The sequence below is a fragment of the Sinocyclocheilus grahami genome, unplaced genomic scaffold (genome assembly GCF_001515645.1).
Source record: "Sinocyclocheilus grahami isolate Dianchi unplaced genomic scaffold, SAMN03320097.WGS_v1.1 scaffold196.1, whole genome shotgun sequence".
NCBI classification, from domain to species: domain Eukaryota; kingdom Metazoa; phylum Chordata; class Actinopteri; order Cypriniformes; family Cyprinidae; genus Sinocyclocheilus; species Sinocyclocheilus grahami.
The window spans coordinates 362,234-380,626 of record NW_015505375.1 but is presented as its reverse complement, the minus strand read 5'-3'; the positions used below and the strand labels follow the sequence as shown (position 1 = coordinate 380,626).

General features: G+C 35.9%; 2 protein-coding genes across 7 annotated transcripts; one reads left to right on the top strand and one right to left on the bottom strand.

The window, feature by feature from the left end:
- Positions 1-1,147: 1,147 nt before the first annotated feature.
- Positions 1,148-3,441, bottom strand: hemgn (hemogen). 3 transcript variants are annotated; one of them, XM_016285414.1, is made up of 5 exons: positions 3,423-3,441; positions 3,180-3,246; positions 2,224-2,314; positions 1,749-2,071; positions 1,148-1,624 (listed from the first exon to the last, which is right to left on the bottom strand). In XM_016285414.1, exons 2-5 carry the CDS (start codon positions 3,235-3,237, stop codon positions 1,512-1,514), a joined length of 585 nt encoding a protein of 194 aa, XP_016140900.1. In that variant the 5' UTR covers positions 3,238-3,246; positions 3,423-3,441; the 3' UTR covers positions 1,148-1,511. The 3 variants fall into 3 exon arrangements, with proteins under 3 accessions (XP_016140900.1, XP_016140899.1, XP_016140901.1); XM_016285413.1 differs by lacking the exon at positions 3,423-3,441 and adding an exon at positions 3,348-3,421; XM_016285415.1 differs by lacking the exon at positions 3,423-3,441 and having other exon boundaries at positions 1,152-1,624; positions 2,236-2,314; positions 3,180-3,336.
- A 2,243-nt stretch (positions 3,442-5,684) lies between these two features.
- anp32b (acidic (leucine-rich) nuclear phosphoprotein 32 family, member B) lies at positions 5,685-13,119 on the top strand. 4 transcript variants are annotated; one of them, XM_016285338.1, is made up of 7 exons: positions 5,685-5,936; positions 10,434-10,583; positions 10,675-10,797; positions 11,882-12,074; positions 12,172-12,290; positions 12,374-12,437; positions 12,537-13,119. In XM_016285338.1, the coding sequence occupies exons 1-7, from the start codon at positions 5,883-5,885 to the stop codon at positions 12,620-12,622; spliced, it is 789 nt and encodes a 262-aa protein (XP_016140824.1). In that variant the 5' UTR covers positions 5,685-5,882; the 3' UTR covers positions 12,623-13,119. The 4 variants fall into 4 exon arrangements, with proteins under 4 accessions (XP_016140824.1, XP_016140826.1, XP_016140825.1 ...); XM_016285340.1 differs by lacking the exon at positions 5,685-5,936 and adding an exon at positions 8,435-8,687 and having other exon boundaries at positions 12,543-13,119; XM_016285339.1 differs by lacking the exon at positions 5,685-5,936 and adding an exon at positions 8,436-8,687 and having other exon boundaries at positions 12,540-13,119.
- Positions 13,120-18,393: the final 5,274 nt, after the last annotated feature.

Here is an 18,393-nt window from a genome sequence, read left to right as displayed (position 1 = left end):
TTAACTGTCTTTAGCTTTAAAGAGAGAGTTCACCCAAAAATGAAAATTCTGTCATTAATTACTCACTCTCATGTCGTTCCAAACCCGTAAGACCTCCGTTCATCTTCAGAACACTAAATAATATATTTTTGATGCATTCTGAGAGCTCTCTGACCCTCCCATAGACAGCAAGGATCCTTACACGATCAAGGCTCCAAAACGTAGCAAGGAGATCGTTAAAATAATCCATGTGACATCAGTGGTTCAACCGTAATTTTACGAAGCTATGAGAATACTTTTTGTACGCAAAGAAAACAAAAATAATGACTTTATTCAGCAATTCGTCTCCTCTGCGTCACCCTACAGCGCCATTTTGGAGAGTATCACGTAAACAACGTATGTACGCATATACGTTGTTTGTTCAGATCAAAGCGTAAACAGCGTATCTGCGTACGGTGCTGCTGACACAGAACAGCATACGTTGTTTACGTATGTGATACTCTCCAAAATGGCGCTATAATGAAGGTCTTACAGGTTTGGAACGACATGAGTGAGTAATTAATGACCACATTTTTTTTGCATTTTTGGGTAAACTATCCCTTTAATTTACTTGCATCAATCTCAAACAGCTTAAAGGGTTAGTTCACCCAAAAAGCATTTTTGTAAGAAAAATATCCATATTCAAAACTTAATAATTACTTGAATCTAGCTTGCGCTCACTGTCGTAAAGGGAAGCAGTTCCGTGGGAATGACATATGGAGGTCGGCTTTGCGCATGCGCCACGTATGTCAAATTCCCGCAATTTCAAGAATAAATACTGAGATAGTTCACCTAAAAATGTAAATTCTGTAAACATTTACTCACCCTCTTTATCATTCCAAACCCATAAGACTTGATTTTTCTATGGAACATTTTTTGAGAGAAATGTCAAATTTTTTTCTTTTTGTCAATACAATGGAAGTCAGTGGTCACCAAAATTGTTTAGTTACCATCATTCTTCAAAATACCTTTGATATTTGCACTGGTTCCTGTCCTCAATCTGGCAACCCGCGTGAGCGTCGAGTCTGAGGAGGAAAAACAGCTCCTGTATTTTGAATTTGGACTGCAGTACCCATTTCAACCGTTAGCTGTCAGTAGTGCACCTTTGGCATACTAAAATTGATTCCCGTAGGAGCGTGATGGTTTTAGAATTCAGTGACTAAATGAGTAGACAAAGACAAAGTATAAAACCAATTTATTTTAAAATAGTCCCTTGTACAAACTAAAAGATTGTTCGTAATATAGGCTTAAGGCAAAGATCTAGTTGCTTTAAAATCATAGAACACAAAAGTACTATACTGTAACAATTTCAGGTTTTTATTTTATTAACAATATGTATAGAATGGATTTTGTTTGACAGAGTACTGATAAGTGGTATATATACATGGAGACATGAAGAATTTTAATAAATATAGACTTGTCCTTGTTTTGGTTTAGAAATCCTTTGAAATAGTAAATTAGATTAAATTCATTTTTCTGTAGAAGGGAGACACTCAGATGATTAAATTCTCAGATAGACTCTCAGGCTGAGAAGGAGCAGATGCTGGAGGATACACTGCCATTGAGACTGGACTGTTCAGGTCAGCACATTGCAGCTCGTCATCACCTAAAATCAATGGACATTATTCATTTCTTCAGACAAATAAATAAAATGCTTAATTTTATAAATGAACCACCCATTAATTAATGAAGACCCCTGTTGAAAACAAAAGGGGCATTTCTGCAAATACCTGTATCAATGATAAGGCTTTTTTGAGGCATGTCTTCCTCCTCATCAGGCCCCAGATCCTCAATCAGAATCTCCTCCAGAGGTTTTTCACTCATTGTTTCCTCTGGCGCCGGCTCTGGTTGTGGCTCAGCTGGTAATAAAGGCAGTGTCTCTGCTATTGTGGGTAATACAGGTTCTGTGATAAGAAGTGTGACAGGAAAAGGATCTGTTTCCTGAGCCAGACCGAGATCTTCTGGAATAACTACAGGCGGTTCTTTTCTTGGTCGACCTTTCCTTCCTGGGGTACCACTGGTCTTCTTTTTCACTCTTTTAAGACTTTGTGCCCTGTGTTCAATATTAAGGGACATTATTTGAATGACTAATCTAAATTTGTGCATTTGCGTCATAATATCAGAATGTCATATAAATTGAAAAATAAATAAGTGCTCTAGGCCTTTTCCAGTGCTTTTATTGGCCTAATTCAACATTAGCTTTACCCAAAAACCCACTGGTTGGTTGCCTTTTCCTCTGCCTCAGCCTTTCGTTTCTTCAACAGGTCTCTGTCTCTCAATCGCAGCCGAATTCCACCTACCAAACAAACAAATCACTCACTCCTTTGCTGCTTTGTCTGCTGAAGGTATTGCAGTTTACTTTGTAACATTAGCTAAGGTAAAACCAACCACAAGTAGTCAGAATTCATAAGTGTATGAAAAGGCCATCAGTGCATGTTTCAGAAGAAATGTAGATGCATTGACATAGATAAGAATCACGCCAGTTATAGTTGTTGCCAGCAAACAAAAATATATTCTAAGAACATTTTGCTAATGTTCTCATTATGTTATAAAATCATTATTTATTGAGGTTCTCTGAACATTCAAAATGCAGGGTTTTTTTCCCCTTGGCTATACGCTAACGTTTAGGGAACATTCCATTTTATTATTTTGCAAACATTATGGGTATGTTCATTTTTAATGTTATTAAGTATTAACATTTAAAAACATTAGTCGAGTGTCCAACTAAAAGCGTTTCAGAAAAAAACATTCCATGAGTGCTGTATAAATAACATTTTTGTGCCAACGTTACTGAAAGAACTTTTGTTCATAATTTTGTGAGAACCTTGCCACAATGTTAGACAAACTTCTGAGAATGTTCCCTGTTAGCTGGATTCCAACTTCAGCATTGTTGCAAGAGCTTTTAAATATCTAATTGTTGCTAATAAATTTTTTTTTTTACATAAATGTCATTTTATAAAATGCAGGGCAAATTACAGTCAAAGTATTTTTTATTTTCAGTTTTTCATCTGATCAAATGTTTCATCCAAACCTTTTCATCAAAATTATTATTTTTTTAAATACTAAAGTCACTAATCGTTAAACAATGAATACATTCATAATGAAAAAACATGCTCTTTTTAAAAGTGATTCATTGTGAAGTTTTAAATCAAAATTCATACCTTCATTAGAATCTTTTACTTCAGATGGCGGGATCTCTTTCTCCAGTGTCTCTTCCATTTTGTTGTCCTGTCACATGAATATGAAGTATTGAAATGACAGGGCTGAAAAAAATTGTGCCCATTTACTTTTCCTGCTGCTAAGAGAATAATTATCTGGTTAAACATTACCGCAGAGCTGGGAGAGTTCTTGCAGTTGTGCTCTTATCTTATTTGCAAAGGTGGAGAACTTGGCACAATACTCACAGAAGAAAGTAAAAAAAGGAGGTCATGGCTCTGACAGCCTGTGCATTTATGTGACTGTTTGTCTGTCGTCATGAGAGATGACCGCTATTCCTAACCTGGTCAAGGGCCATAGACAAACATGTAGTTAAATCATCAGTAAAAAAAAAAAAAATAATAATAATAAAAAAATATATATATATATACATATATAAACTAATAGAGATTAACATTAAATTTAAATGAATCTACTGTAGATTGGCCAAGATAAAGAATGGAATCATGGTACAGTATAATAAATAGATTTTATTTAAAAAGAAAATAAATAAACATGTACCCTATGGTCTATTCACAAATTAATGAATCCTTACACAGAGAGACTGTCTCTTTAATTATTAGTCTTTTGTAGTTTGAAGACACCACAGTTAAAAACTTCCCAGCCACAATAAACTATCCCTTTTCAAAGTGATAAAAAAAATGATGCTGACATTAAAGGTGTTTCTGCATTCAGTATTTCCATGTTATTTGAATAGTCTAAAGGGCTGTAAAGTGCCTGCCCTCTCTGGCCACTCATACATAACCATTTTATCTCTGCTGCTCACTTTCTGGGCGTTCACAATCATGTCAAAACATATTGAGGTCTCTCCTGCCATTAAGATACTGTGCATCAACAGCCTTGAACAGCTCTGAGGTCAATGAATTAAATATTACCATAGACATTCAAAATGTATCCTAAATTAAAATAGTTTAACATTTATTTATACATTTTTACACTTTTCACAACAGATTACTTTCCCCTATTTCATTCAAATTAAATGCTTAGTTTTCTCTTTCCCATTGTTATAATTTGGTTAACCTCCACCAGCATAACAGCAATACTGATGAACAGCATTTTAATATTGAGATGCCTACGGAACAGTTGAAGCATGTGTGAGATATTGCATTATTCTTCATGACAAGACAAGCCTCCAGTTCTTTGTAGGATGAAGTACATGTTCAAAGATGTCAGTAGTCAGAGAGGCCATGGAAGGTGTTTGGCTCTACCCTATTAAAAAATGGTTTGCAGTTTATTTTGAGTTCTTGTCATCCTGGAGCACATGCAATATCATGAGAGAATAGCCATGGATCGTGTACAATCAGCCTCATATTCTTTGGCCAGTGTGCAGCTGTGCAATTACTGGACTAAGATAGAAATAAGATGACTTCGCTGTTACAAATCTCCTAACATGTTGGAATACAGTGCTGGTTAAAACTAGGTAAGGGGTTCTCATAGGTGCAAATTTGTGTGTTATTTACCAACAAATCTGGGAAGTTTGAGTGTCTTTATTGTTGTAGGTGAGCTTTGTAGGTGTCTGGAGTGGATATTTTCTAAATGGTTTCTCTTGAAATATTAAAGAAATGTAAAGTGTAACACATTTAGAGTTGCAGTTGACTCTGTGGCCCCTTGGTTCTTGCTGCCTCAAGATGCTTATAGCTCTTATTGCTAGTTTGTTTAATGTAATGTGACTCTCCTTTGCATATACTTTTGTAAGTGTTATAAGCTATTACCCCTTAGTTTCAGATAATTCTTTGTCTCTAATATTGCAGGATGAGAGAGACCTGACAATGTAGAAACAAGAAACAAAATGATGCCCTCTTCTGGCAAGTTCCTACACAGCAAGTGAACTTGTTGTTTATAACATTTACACAGGTTAAACAAATAGAAACAATATATAAAACAACTATTTTACTTTTTTTTGCAATATATATATATTGTATGTATAATTTAAATAGTATAAATTATAGAAACCCCAAATTTAAAAAAAAAATGTTGTAACAGTTTGTTGTCTCTCTGAATAGCAAGAACATGTAACTCATTTCAAAGAGAGAAATGTTGTTAGTTATTTTTAAACATATTATTTGCATTAATCACATGTAGGCTGGCTAAGCTAGAATAACTTGTAACTTGATGTAAGAAAGAAAATACAATGTTATAGTTAACACGTTTTATTGCAGATACACCATCAAATAATGACAAGGCCATTTGAACCCAGACAGATAAAAACAGGATTCTGTGTTTGCCTATAAATCAAGTTCCCCAGATGATGCAAGAATTTTAAAAGCCATAATACACATTATTTATTGATTATGTAAACAATAAGTTACATAGAATTAAACATATATGGCACACTTCCTACAAATTTGACTTGAATTACAACATTTAGACAAACTTTTGATGTCACATGTTGTAATGCAGCACCGTTCTATCTCGTGTTTGTGTGACTGCAGTGGGCGTCGTTGGCCAGAGATGGCGCTATTGAGTATATATTTGTTTCAGTGCCGTTTCCCTCCATGGTTTCTGCTCTCCCAGAGTAACTTGGCGCTGGGCTCAGATCATTATACAGTCCCATATCCTCCCTCCATTAAGGCATCTTTCTACCTTTTGGGCTGAACAGAAATTCCTCCAGAACCCAAGAGGGAAGAGTTCAACTTTTGAGGGGCGATATGGACATGAAAAAGAGAATTCATTTGGAGCTGAGGAACAGGACCCCATCTGATGTGAGTAATTTTTGAGCCAAACCTTTAGTTTTGTGCCCAGCCATGCTAGCTGTGCTACTTTCTACTTCCACTGACCTGTGTGTAGTTTAATGGTAAGCACATGGGTGTAATACCCCTTGTACAGAGTTAGACGAGATAGTGCTGCGAGTATATTCACAGCATTCATGTTCAGTCGTCTGTTTTGATATGAAATGATCCAGACTGTGTAAGCCATACTGAGTAACGTTAGTTTGGAAAGCTCAAGGCATTATTGCAGCATTTTAAGCCCCCCATGCTGGATGTGTGTATTCGTGATCTGGCATGCGTTTATGCTTAATATTCGCTTATTTTAACATCGGCGTGGTTGGATATGGATGGGATGGTTTATTTCACCGTGGTGGCCATGTTTGTTGCTAACATGAGGCGCCCTTTATTACAGGCACTTAAAAGCTAAAGTAATAAACCAGCTATACTCTGAAGATAGCCATACACTAACACATTTTCGTAAATACTGTCACACATTTTGGTCTCCATCACTATAAAACACAACTCCTCCATTCCTACGATGTTCTGGTATAGTAATAAGACCACCAGTTGAAAAAAATTAAGTAAATCTATAATTTGACAAACATACAGTCGAATTATGAATTTTATTCAAAAGGGCACGAAGACTTACCGATTATATGAATAAACTGAGATTTAAAAAAAAGTTTGCCAATTTGCTAAGATATGCTCAAAAGTAATATTAAACCGTATAGTATTTAACATGTATTCGTTAATAAAATCGTGTTGAATTGTTATGTTACTCGCTGCTGCGAGGCGCTGATTCCCGCCATTACTCCCCACGCGCCACTACCGATTGAACTAACGCTTATACTCAATAAATACTCACTCTGATGATTTTCAAACGTTTTTAAGATACAATATGTAGCTTAACGTTTGCAAAGACGGAACGAGAGACTGCATAAATAGATGCTAACGTTACATGTGCTAGTTTAGTTGGGCAATCCGGCGGAAATGTTTTAAAATCAAGTAAACGTCGCGTAAAATATCCTGTAGCATGAATAACAGCATATAGTCAGGTTTTCAAACACAGCGTTGAGTTTTGGTTAATGTGTAGAGTTTCTGTCAATGTAGCCTATCTGAGGAGGCGCCATGTTGTCATGAGAGAAAGAAACTCTCCATTTTTGTCTCACTAATTTCCGCTCTGTCTTCGTCTTTCGCAGCAGGAATACGCCATCGACACATCGCTTCCATCCTACACAAGCTCATAAATACCCTCCATTTGCAGTTTGTCACACAAAATGTCACAAAAGACCGTGGTGTCTTTAGGATATGTCCATGTAGTCTGGCTGTCGGCGTGTAATCTGCTGTTTTCTCATTGGCGACTCGCTGCGACAGTCTGGGCCATACAACAACAGCAGCAACCGCTTAGCAAACATTATTCAGTGGCTTTCAGATTAGTTTCTTGACTAAACTCTCATCGAACGTGCATGGCAATTTAAAAAAAACTTTAAATCCCCAAAACATTTAAAAAACAAGTGTATTTGCAAGGGTCGGCGCCTTGCTTTTTTTCCCCCAGTTGAGAAACTTGGATATTTTCTAAATGGTTTCTCTTGAAATATTAAAGAAATGTAAAGTGTAACACATTTAGAGTTGCAGTTGACTCTGTGGCCCCTTGGTTCTTGCTGCCTCAAGATGCTTATAGCTCTTATTGCTAGTTTGTTTAATGTAATGTGACTCTCCTTTGCATATACTTTTGTAAGTGTTATAAGCTATTACCCCTTAGTTTCAGATAATTCTTTGTCTCTAATATTGCAGGATGAGAGAGACCTGACAATGTAGAAACAAGAAACAAAATGATGCCCTCTTCTGGCAAGTTCCTACACAGCAAGTGAACTTGTTGTTTATAACATTTACACAGGTTAAACAAATAGAAACAATATATAAAACAACTATTTTACTTTTTTTTGCAATATATATATATTGTATGTATAATTTAAATAGTATAAATTATAGAAACCCCAAATTTAAAAAAAAAATGTTGTAACAGTTTGTTGTCTCTCTGAATAGCAAGAACATGTAACTCATTTCAAAGAGAGAAATGTTGTTCGTTATTTTTAAACATATTATTTGCATTAATCACATGTAGGCTGGCTAAGCTAGAATAACTTGTAACTTGATGTAAGAAAGAAAATACAATGTTATAGTTAACACGTTTTATTGCAGATACACCATCAAATAATGACAAGGCCATTTGAACCCAGACAGATAAAAACAGGATTCTGTGTTTGCCTATAAATCAAGTTCCCCAGATGATGCAAGAATTTTAAAAGCCATAATACACATTATTTATTGATTATGTAAACAATAAGTTACATAGAATTAAACATATATGGCACACTTCCTACAAATTTGACTTGAATTACAACATTTAGACAAACTTTTGATGTCACATGTTGTAATGCAGCACCGTTCTATCTCGTGTTTGTGTGACTGCAGTGGGCGTCGTTGGCCAGAGATGGCGCTATTGAGTATATATTTGTTTCAGTGCCGTTTCCCTCCATGGTTTCTGCTCTCCCAGAGTAACTTGGCGCTGGGCTCAGATCATTATACAGTCCCATATCCTCCCTCCATTAAGGCATCTTTCTACCTTTTGGGCTGAACAGAAATTCCTCCAGAACCCAAGAGGGAAGAGTTAAACTTTTGAGGGGCGATATGGACATGAAAAAGAGAATTCATTTGGAGCTGAGGAACAGGACCCCATCTGATGTGAGTAATTTTTGAGCCAAACCTTTAGTTTTGTGCCCAGCCATGCTAGCTGTGCTACTTTCTACTTCCACTGACCTGTGTGTAGTTTAATGGTAAGCACATGGGTGTAATACCCCTTGTACAGAGTTAGACGAGATAGTGCTGCGAGTATATTCACAGCATTCATGTTCAGTCGTCTGTTTTGATATGAAATGATCCAGACTGTGTAAGCCATACTGAGTAACGTTAGTTTGGAAAGCTCAAGGCATTATTGCAGCATTTTAAGCCCCCCATGCTGGATGTGTGTATTCGTGATCTGGCATGCGTTTATGCTTAATATTCGCTTATTTTAACATCGGCGTGGTTGGATATGGATGGGATGGTTTATTTCACCGTGGTGGCCATGTTTGTTGCTAACATGAGGCGCCCTTTATTACAGGCACTTAAAAGCTAAAGTAATAAACCAGCTATACTCTGAAGATAGCCATACACTAACACATTTTCGTAAATACTGTCACACATTTTGGTCTCCATCACTATAAAACACAACTCCTCCATTCCTACGATGTTCTGGTATAGTAATAAGACCACCAGTTGAAAAAAATTAAGTAAATCTATAATTTGACAAACATACAGTCGAATTATGAATTTTATTCAAAAGGGCACGAAGACTTACCGATTATATGAATAAACTGAGATTTAAAAAAAAGTTTGCCAATTTGCTAAGATATGCTCAAAAGTAATATTAAACCGTATAGTATTTAACATGTATTCGTTAATAAAATCGTGTTGAATTGTTATGTTACTCGCTGCTGCGAGGCGCTGATTCCCGCCATTACTCCCCACGCGCCACTACCGATTGAACTAACGCTTATACTCAATAAATACTCACTCTGATGATTTTCAAACGTTTTTAAGATACAATATGTAGCTTAACGTTTGCAAAGACGGAACGAGAGACTGCATAAATAGATGCTAACGTTACATGTGCTAGTTTAGTTGGGCAATCCGGCGGAAATGTTTTAAAATCAAGTAAACGTCGCGTAAAATATCCTGTAGCATGAATAACAGCATATAGTCAGGTTTTCAAACACAGCGTTGAGTTTTGGTTAATGTGTAGAGTTTCTGTCAATGTAGCCTATCTGAGGAGGCGCCATGTTGTCATGAGAGAAAGAAACTCTCCATTTTTGTCTCACTAATTTCCGCTCTGTCTTCGTCTTTCGCAGCAGGAATACGCCATCGACACATCGCTTCCATCCTACACAAGCTCATAAATACCCTCCATTTGCAGTTTGTCACACAAAATGTCACAAAAGACCGTGGTGTCTTTAGGATATGTCCATGTAGTCTGGCTGTCGGCGTGTAATCTGCTGTTTTCTCATTGGCGACTCGCTGCGACAGTCTGGGCCATACAACAACAGCAGCAACCGCTTAGCAAACATTATTCAGTGGCTTTCAGATTAGTTTCTTGACTAAACTCTCATCGAACGTGCATGGCAATTTAAAAAAAAACTTTAAATCCCCAAAACATTTAAAAAACAAGTGTATTTGCAAGGGTCGGCGCCTTGCTTTTTTTCCCCCAGTTGAGAAACTTTTTTTTTTTTTTAAACCAGCATAGTTTGGTCGCCTCCATTGAGCATGTCCATGTTGGCCAACGTGTCCAACTCCCCTGCCTGCTCAAATTTGAGTTGTTGCTCCTATGATTCTATGTTGTTAACGCATTACTTTTAGTATTTATATTTTTCCTCTTACGTTGGTTGTTTCTAGGTACGAGAACTTGTCCTTGACAACTGCAGATCAAATGAAGGGAAAATTGAAGGCCTCACAGCAGAATTTGTTAATCTTGAGTTTCTAAGTTTGATAAATGTTGGTCTACTCTCGGTCTCCAACCTCCCTAAACTTGGGAAACTTAAAAAGGTAATCAGTGTGTTTACTAATCTCTGTTAAGAATGTGAAATTATCTTGTCTTTATCTTGTGTTCTGATATGTATGCATTTTTGTTTTTTAGTTGGAACTCAGTGACAACAGAATCTCTGGTGGCCTTGATGTTTTAGCTGAAAAACTCCCCAATCTCACACATCTAAACCTAAGTGGCAACAAATTGAAAGACATCAGCACATTGGAACCCTTGGTTTGTACAGACTTCCTGTCTTACAAGTTTACAGCTTAACCCTATAAAGCCTACTGTAAAATATTTAATATGCACATTTCTAATTATCAACATGATCAAAACTATGCTGAAAAACCTGCTGTACGCTTCAGGTCCTATATATATATAAAAATATATATATATATATATATATATATATATATATATATATTTTTTTAAGATGAACACTTACTGGACTGAAACAACTTATATATATGTTGTTTCAGTCCAGTAAGTGTTCATCTTAAAATATTAATAAGAACATAAGCATGCAAATAAATGTTATGTTCTTATTAATATTGTAAGATGAACACTTACTGGACTGAAACAACTTAGGTTTACTTGATTATCCATACATAATGTTTTAAAAAGATCATGTTAAAATTGGAGTGTTAAATACTATACAAACATTTATTTATACATTTTATTGCACTGAGCATAAAACAAAGCATTTAAATATAATTTTACTAAGACATTATTGGGAGATATATAATGTTTATAAATATCAGTTTTTACTATAATTAGTCTGCTTGACTGTTATAAAGATCTCATTGATTTACAGTGCAAGCTGTTAGTTCATCTACCTTTTGGTCATATAAATATTGGCAACTGTACCGAATTGCAGATTTCTGTGCAGTTTGGGCCTCTAAATAAAATGAGGTGTTTATTGGAGTATGAGCTTCATGTTCTCTGTTTCATACCATATGAGCCGTAAAAGCCTGATGTATCAACTGATGTTTAAAATAAACATTTTTTTTTAAGTTTCTTTATAGGTTCAATAAACCGTTTTATTAAAATAAAAAAAAAATAAAAACCTATTACTTCATATGTCAGGCTTTACAGGGTTAAAGCAGCAGTTAACCCAAAAATGGAAATGACCCTCATGTCATTCCAAACCTGTAAGACTGACTTTCTCCTGCGATGATATTTAAAAGATTATATATAAGATATCTTATGATATACCCTCAGGTGTGCAATGAAATGTTTTAGCTGTGCTTAATTTTGATGACAGTATAACACAAAATGGAATTGTACAGTTATGGGATTCATCTGTTCACATTGGCAGAAAAAACTTGACCATTTGAAGAGTCTTGACCTTTTCAATTGCGAAGTCACAAACTTGAATGACTACCGGGAAAGCGTCTTCAAGCTCCTTCCACAACTCACATATCTAGACGGCTACGATATGAATGACCGCGAGGCGTCTGACTCTGACGGAGAAGCTGATGGAGATGGGGTCGATGACGAAGATGATGAGGGTTGGTGTGGCCAGCCTTTTTTTCTTTTTCTTTGAACAACTGTTTAGTTTTTTGGGGGTTAACTTATCAATGTTCGCTAATATCACATTAAATACAGAAGGAGAAGAAGAGGAGGATGAAGATGAGGAGGATTTTGACGAAGAGGAAGATGATGATGACGATGAAGATGAGGTTGAAGGCGAGGAGGATGATGAGGATGGCAGTGGAGAGGATGAGGTACAAGTCCAATTTTATATGTTGCTTATGGAAACTAATGACACAGAACAGCTGTTTTAATTACATGGGCTTGTTGGTTTCAGGAGGAAGACTTTGGTCAGGATGGAGAAGTAGAGGATGATGAAGATGATGACGATGATGATGAAGGTGAGTTGTATTGGAATGAGCACATTTTTTGATTTTATGACTTGGTTTGCTGCTTTTGGTGTGTGAGAGATTATGAAGTAATTGTTTTATCTCGCTCAGAAGAAGAGCAAGGAGGCAAGGGTGAGAAGAGAAAACGAGAAGCAGACGATGAAGATGATGACGACGATGATGAGGAGGACGATTAAGAGCCAATGAACAACTCTGTTACCAACCCTACCCTCTCCTTCCTTTTCATCAACTTGGCTATCCCATCAACCTTTCTACCCCTCCACAACTCCCCCTTTACCCAAGCGCTAAGCTCCCTGTGGGGGCAAGACTGTACCGGACGGGTGGAGCTGTTCATATGGAGCCTACGAGCTGAATGAAAGCCTTCTGGATCGGTGGCTTACTCAGCATTCCACAAGTCCACTGTCAATCCCCTGCCCGTTTGTGTTTCAAAACCTTTGGGGACTTTGGGGACTGGTATTTAGTTTTGGGTCTGTGCTTTTAATATTTTGTTGAAAGTGTTTTTTTTCCTCCTCTCTTTTTTTTTGTTGACATTTCCTCCCCCTTTAGTTTTATTTTCTCCTTCCTTTTTTGTTGACATTTCCTCCCCCTTTAGTTTTTGTTCCAAATTTCCCAATAAGATTGCTATAGCAACTGTGTGACAAGCGGGCCATAATTTTAGTGTGGCAGCCTGTGGCACAAATCAAGGTTGTAGCTACATTTTTACTTTCTGTAAGACAAAACTTTGTAAATAAAATAACATTTTGTGCTTTGCTCACTCTCCTATTTCTCTGTCCTTTTGTCTTAACATTTATTTGAAGGCCGACAATGAGAGTTTGAGAGACCCATGTGTGTCTTGAGACAGTCATTGCCTGATACAGTAAAACTACATCTGATCATTTTCAATAGATGCACAGTTCAGTATTGCTTGTTTTCATGTTGCAGTGCCTTATTTTCTATTTTCATTTTAATATTATCTTGAATACAATCAAAACAACCAATTCGGAAGAGATCATCATTCAAGTTAACTCTTCTTCATTGTTTAAAATTTATAAATCTATGACTTCATTATTTCATTTATATATATATATATATATTTGTGTATGTAATATATTTATATGGTCTTGAAGTGCTCAGGTCTAAATAGCTTTAAAAGTTCAGTATTGCTTGTTTTCATGTTGCAGTGCCTTATTTTCTATTTTCATTTTAATATTATCTTGAATACAATCAAAACAACCAATTCGGAAGAGATCATCATTCAAGTTAACTCTTCTTCATTGTTTAAAATTTATAAATCTATGACTTCATTATTTCATTTATATATATATATATTTGTGTATGTAATATATTTATATGGTCTTGAAGTGCTCAGGTCTAAATAGCTTTAATAATTTCTAATATAATCAAAATGGAGTGACAAACTTGCATAGTCATAAATATCAAAGACTTAAAAACAAATCACAAGTGTTCTCAGAAGATGCATGTTGGTAAATCTGTGTTGATGTTTGATCAAATCCAACCAAGAATCGGATGGTAAATATAGTATTTAGTGTACAAATGGAGGAACTGCTCAAATGTTATAAATTTATAATGAACGCCAATATTTCTACGACTGATCCTGTCATACTTCGTACATATTTCATGTGACTTTCACATATTGTAGTCACAACATTAATGCAAATATCCAAATTGCTGAAAAGCTGAACAATATTTTGATGAAGCACATTCAAACTGGTATTGTTTATAAAAATAGTTTGTAAAATCTAATGGAGCTTGGTGCTAGTTGTACTCCAGTGGATATCTCCCAGGATAGGTTGGCTTTGATACGTTCAGTTTCTGCATAAACCCAAACCTGAATGCCTTGAGTAAAGACAGCTGTCGAATATTTCCACAGTTTTTTGCCCAGAAGAAAAAGATACAGTTCATTCAATGTATAATGGCCTTTTGTAACAGGTGGGGTAATTTTTCATAAAAGAAACTCATCATTAAATGGCTATTAAAGGCTTTATCAGCTAAATGTAAACCGTAAAACAGTTGTGAAACCTTTTATGGAAGTTATGATTTAGTTTTTTATTTATTATTCAAAGTAGGTTTAAAGACTAATTAATTTCAAATTACCTTTACTTTCTGTAACTGATGAGAAGTGGTTGTGTTTCTTCTCACAGCAACATGAGGGCACCACATCTTTTGGTAACTGTCAAGTGTTTACACAGAAATGTGTAGTTGTGTGTGCAGGGATCATGTAGAACAAACATCCTACAGGTCATTTCTTCAAAGCATAATAAAATAACATGATTATCTTTGAAAAAAGTGCATAATGTTTAAAATAAAGTTTATAAGCCTTATATAATTAAAGTTGCTTAAATTATTAGAACGATCGTGCTGTTTAATGCATTTGAGACATTGTGTTTTCCTCAGTGCATAACTGACATGTCACAGGTATATTTTTCATCTGTAAATGTTAGAAAGTCATGCAAATATATCAATTTTGCTGTCAGGAGTGGGCGAGGCTTACGCGAGTGAACGAACGCAGCTGCGCGCATGCGCGCTAAACAGACGGCGCGCAATCGAATAGGAGCGCAATAATTCGGAGTAAAATATACATTTTGCTAAAATATTGGTTGCTGGACATTAAATGTGCCTTTTGTAGAATTTTAAAACTTCATATAAGTGTATTTTTTTATGATAGCAGTAGGTAGCTGTAAAGGGACTATTGTAATGAGTAACGTTAAAGTCCCCCTGTAGTCAAATATTTTATCCCTTAAAACTTATCTTTGATCATCAAAATGACATATTTAAATGTTTTTTCTTGTGAAAATAATTTTCTCATGCCTTAAAATCGCTTGAATGTAACTCTACACCCTTGCCTCATTTACTATACGCGGATCTATGAATATGCAAATGAGCCCCGCCTTCCCTCAGTCACTTGAACCAGAAATAAGCTGGTATGCTCAACATAAGCAAGGAGACTGATGGTTAACTTCGTGAGGTAACATTATCTGTTAGCGCTGGTTCGTACACCGATAATGACTGATAATAAAACTGTTTTTACTAGCGAACAACTACAGTGGATACTGTAACATTCGTTAAATTTACTATCTTGACGATGTTGTGTCCTCAAAATGCCTTGAAGACTCAAATGCAGCCAAGTTTGTGATTCCAAATCGCGCCCGCGATCATACGCGTGTGACTTGCGGATGTCAATGCGGGAGAGGTGCATCTGACTCCGGGCTACTTTTACACTGTTGCCACGGGTTATAATGCAATTTAGCGGTTCTAAATTCACATTAAACCACAGCTTCATGGGTTTTTTTGCTCTGGTTTATTTTTGGTTTTGTGCTGGTATTGGTATATTTTGCATGCTAGTGATAGGAATCGATCCCTTGACGTGATTGGTTATTGGTTTGTGACGTAGAAAACCAAGGGCTGTTTCAAACCGTATTTCTGGGCCAGCCTTTGGGAAACTACAGTTTTAAGAAGAAAATACTCAGCAATGGTGTTGATTAATAGATTGGCACATGGTTTGTCTAAAAGCATATTAAAAACACCACATAGACAAATAAACAACATAAAAAAACTTGATTTTCACTACAGGGGGACTTTAAATCAAATGTAAGCTAGTTCAGTACTAATGACTAAGCTCAAATGTGTGTTTCTTATAGCAGTTTAGAAGTCATTTTCTTTATTATTTATTTTCATTTTAATTCAGTGATTTTAACTTTTAATTTAGTTATTTTAATGCTTTAAAGAGCAATTTTAAATTCTAATGTTCTAATGTTCTGCTATCTGTTCTGCAAAGATACAGTTGTCATAAAACCAGAGAGAGCCTTTCTGCTTGGTGTAAAAAAATAAAAAAAAAGAAAGAAGTCAAATAATAGTGTTCCTATTGGTCAGTGTTAGAGGAACTCAGCTTAGTCTGACAGTTAACCTGCTTTAGACCAGGTTAGTTTCCCAGCATACGTTGCCACAGTGATCTATGTTAAATTTGCTTTATGGAACCAAATAATTTGACAATGAGTCAGACTAACTGAAATAAGCCTGGCTCATTTGGTAAACTTGTTTTATGAAACAGGCCTTGAGGCATTAAAAGTGATCATATTTTTTCCATTGCATCATATTGTCTCGAATCACATTGTGTTGAATCGAATCGAATCGAAATCGGATCGCGCTGCATTGTAATAGGGGTGAATCGTATCTCATCGCATCGGTAGCTGCTTCATATCTATCTTTAATGTATCGTATCGTTGGCTATGCATCGAGATGCGTATCGTATCGGCCTCAGTCATGAGATGCACATCCCTAGTATGTATAGTTCATTACAAAGGACCGAAAACCAATCACAAAGAGTACTTTCTTCGTTTAAAAACTTGAGATGCAGTAGGATGGGGAAAAACCGCCATAATTTTTAATTTGACATGGCTTTCTAAACATGCGGCTCTCTTGTGCAAGACGCGAGTGCAACGGTGATAGATGTCCCTCTAGAAAATGTGATAGGCCTAAATATGCGTTCAGTGTGAACGGCTTGGTTTCGATTTTGACGTAAACAACATCATCTCCGCATTGATTTTCTCTTTTTCCACAATATTTTGAATGAACAACGTAGCAGCGCCGCATCTAGTGGGTTCAACTGGATAGGCTAACAAAAGCATTAAAATACTATGACACTTCGTCGTCGCATTTCGTGAACCACTGATAAGGCTGCCTGACGCACACCTAAAATGGGGATTTTTATTTTAAATTCGACGAATATTCGAAATTCTAATTTTTTTTGGACAGCCCTAGTAATATATACCCATTGTAAAATGCAAATTGTTTATATGGTTTGTTTAGGACTTATTACTTTTGTATTGCCATTTTCAGTGGGCTAGACACACCTGCAACACTACTGTATTCTTATAAACACAGGCAAGGCTACAAATTACACCTAGGTTCTCAACCAAGGGCCCGGGACCCACTTTAGGGTGCCTGAGTAAACTTCCAAAGGGGCCAGAAGATGTCTCAAAATTGTTAAAATAAATTATATGAAATCATTTAACAATGAAAATGTTGAAATCTGTTGAAAATCAATAATGCAACATGTAAACGGATTTGTGTTTTTCACTCTGGAGAAAACAATCAGGAACTTTGCATGCACCTCTAGATTCTCACTCCCATAATCTTTTAATTGGCCAATTCAACAGTATATATAAATCATACTCTGATTCTAGTAATACTTAGATATAAATGTCAGACTCTCCATGTCAACACCTCTTTAGTTTTGTTGAATATGGCATTACAAGAAATGTGTTAAATGTGTTTGTGTCTGTGTGAATTTGAGTGTTACAATACAGATGAATTAGCAATTTAAAGGAAATAACATGCATTTAAACAGCATTTACTGAATTGAATAAATTGCATATATTTTCAATTCATTTTGACCAGTCTGTCAAAGCTGTGTGTGTTTGAGAGGCAGGCATGAATATCACCCAAACTGCCTGGAAATGGATACCAGTCACAATTTATTTTAAATATGAGTGGCAGGTGGAACAGAGACCGATACAATCCAATGAAATTCCCGCAATTTGTGAAAAAAGAATGGAAGAGCCATCTAAGGGCTGTTTGTGTGTGTGTGTGTGTGTGTGTGTGGTTCCCTGTGATTCACACATTTGCTCATTCATAGAAACTTTTTTGTATATGACGCACAATTGAAAATGACATATCCAGGCTTAAATCTGGATTCTTTCGAAAATACTTGACCAGTCTTAAAATAAATTATGAACATATATCTCAGTTAATAAAGTGGCCCATTTTAGATTAAACTAAGGCAGCAACCAAGTTTTCTTTCATGAAATAAAATAGTTTTGTCTGGTTATTATAAAGATCATCAAGGTTTTATCCATGACACATTACTTTTATATTTTAATCATTGTATGTTTTTCTGTAACACAACAGCATTTATTATCTTCAGCAATGTCTGTTAATAAAACAGTTA

Bases quoted from the DNA above. Each gene is read 5' to 3' on its own strand.
- hemgn (XM_016285414.1), bottom strand. From the start codon at position 3,237: ATGGAAGAGACACTGGAGAAAGAGATCCCGCCATCTGAAGTAAAAGAT. The intron at 2,315-3,179 runs GTATGAATTTTG...TTTGTTTGGTAG, and splicing joins AGTAAAAGATTCTAATGAAG to GTGGAATTCGGCTGCGATTG. The intron at 1,625-1,748 runs GTATTTGCAGAA...CATTGATTTTAG, and splicing joins AAGCCTTATCATTGATACAG to GTGATGACGAGCTGCAATGT.
- anp32b (XM_016285338.1), top strand. From the start codon at position 5,883: ATGGACATGAAAAAGAGAATTCATTTGGAGCTGAGGAACAGGACCCCA. The intron at 5,937-10,433 runs GTGAGTAATTTT...GGTTGTTTCTAG, and splicing joins GGAACAGGACCCCATCTGAT to GTACGAGAACTTGTCCTTGA. The intron at 12,075-12,171 runs GTTGGTGTGGCC...CATTAAATACAG, and splicing joins CGATGACGAAGATGATGAGG to AAGGAGAAGAAGAGGAGGAT.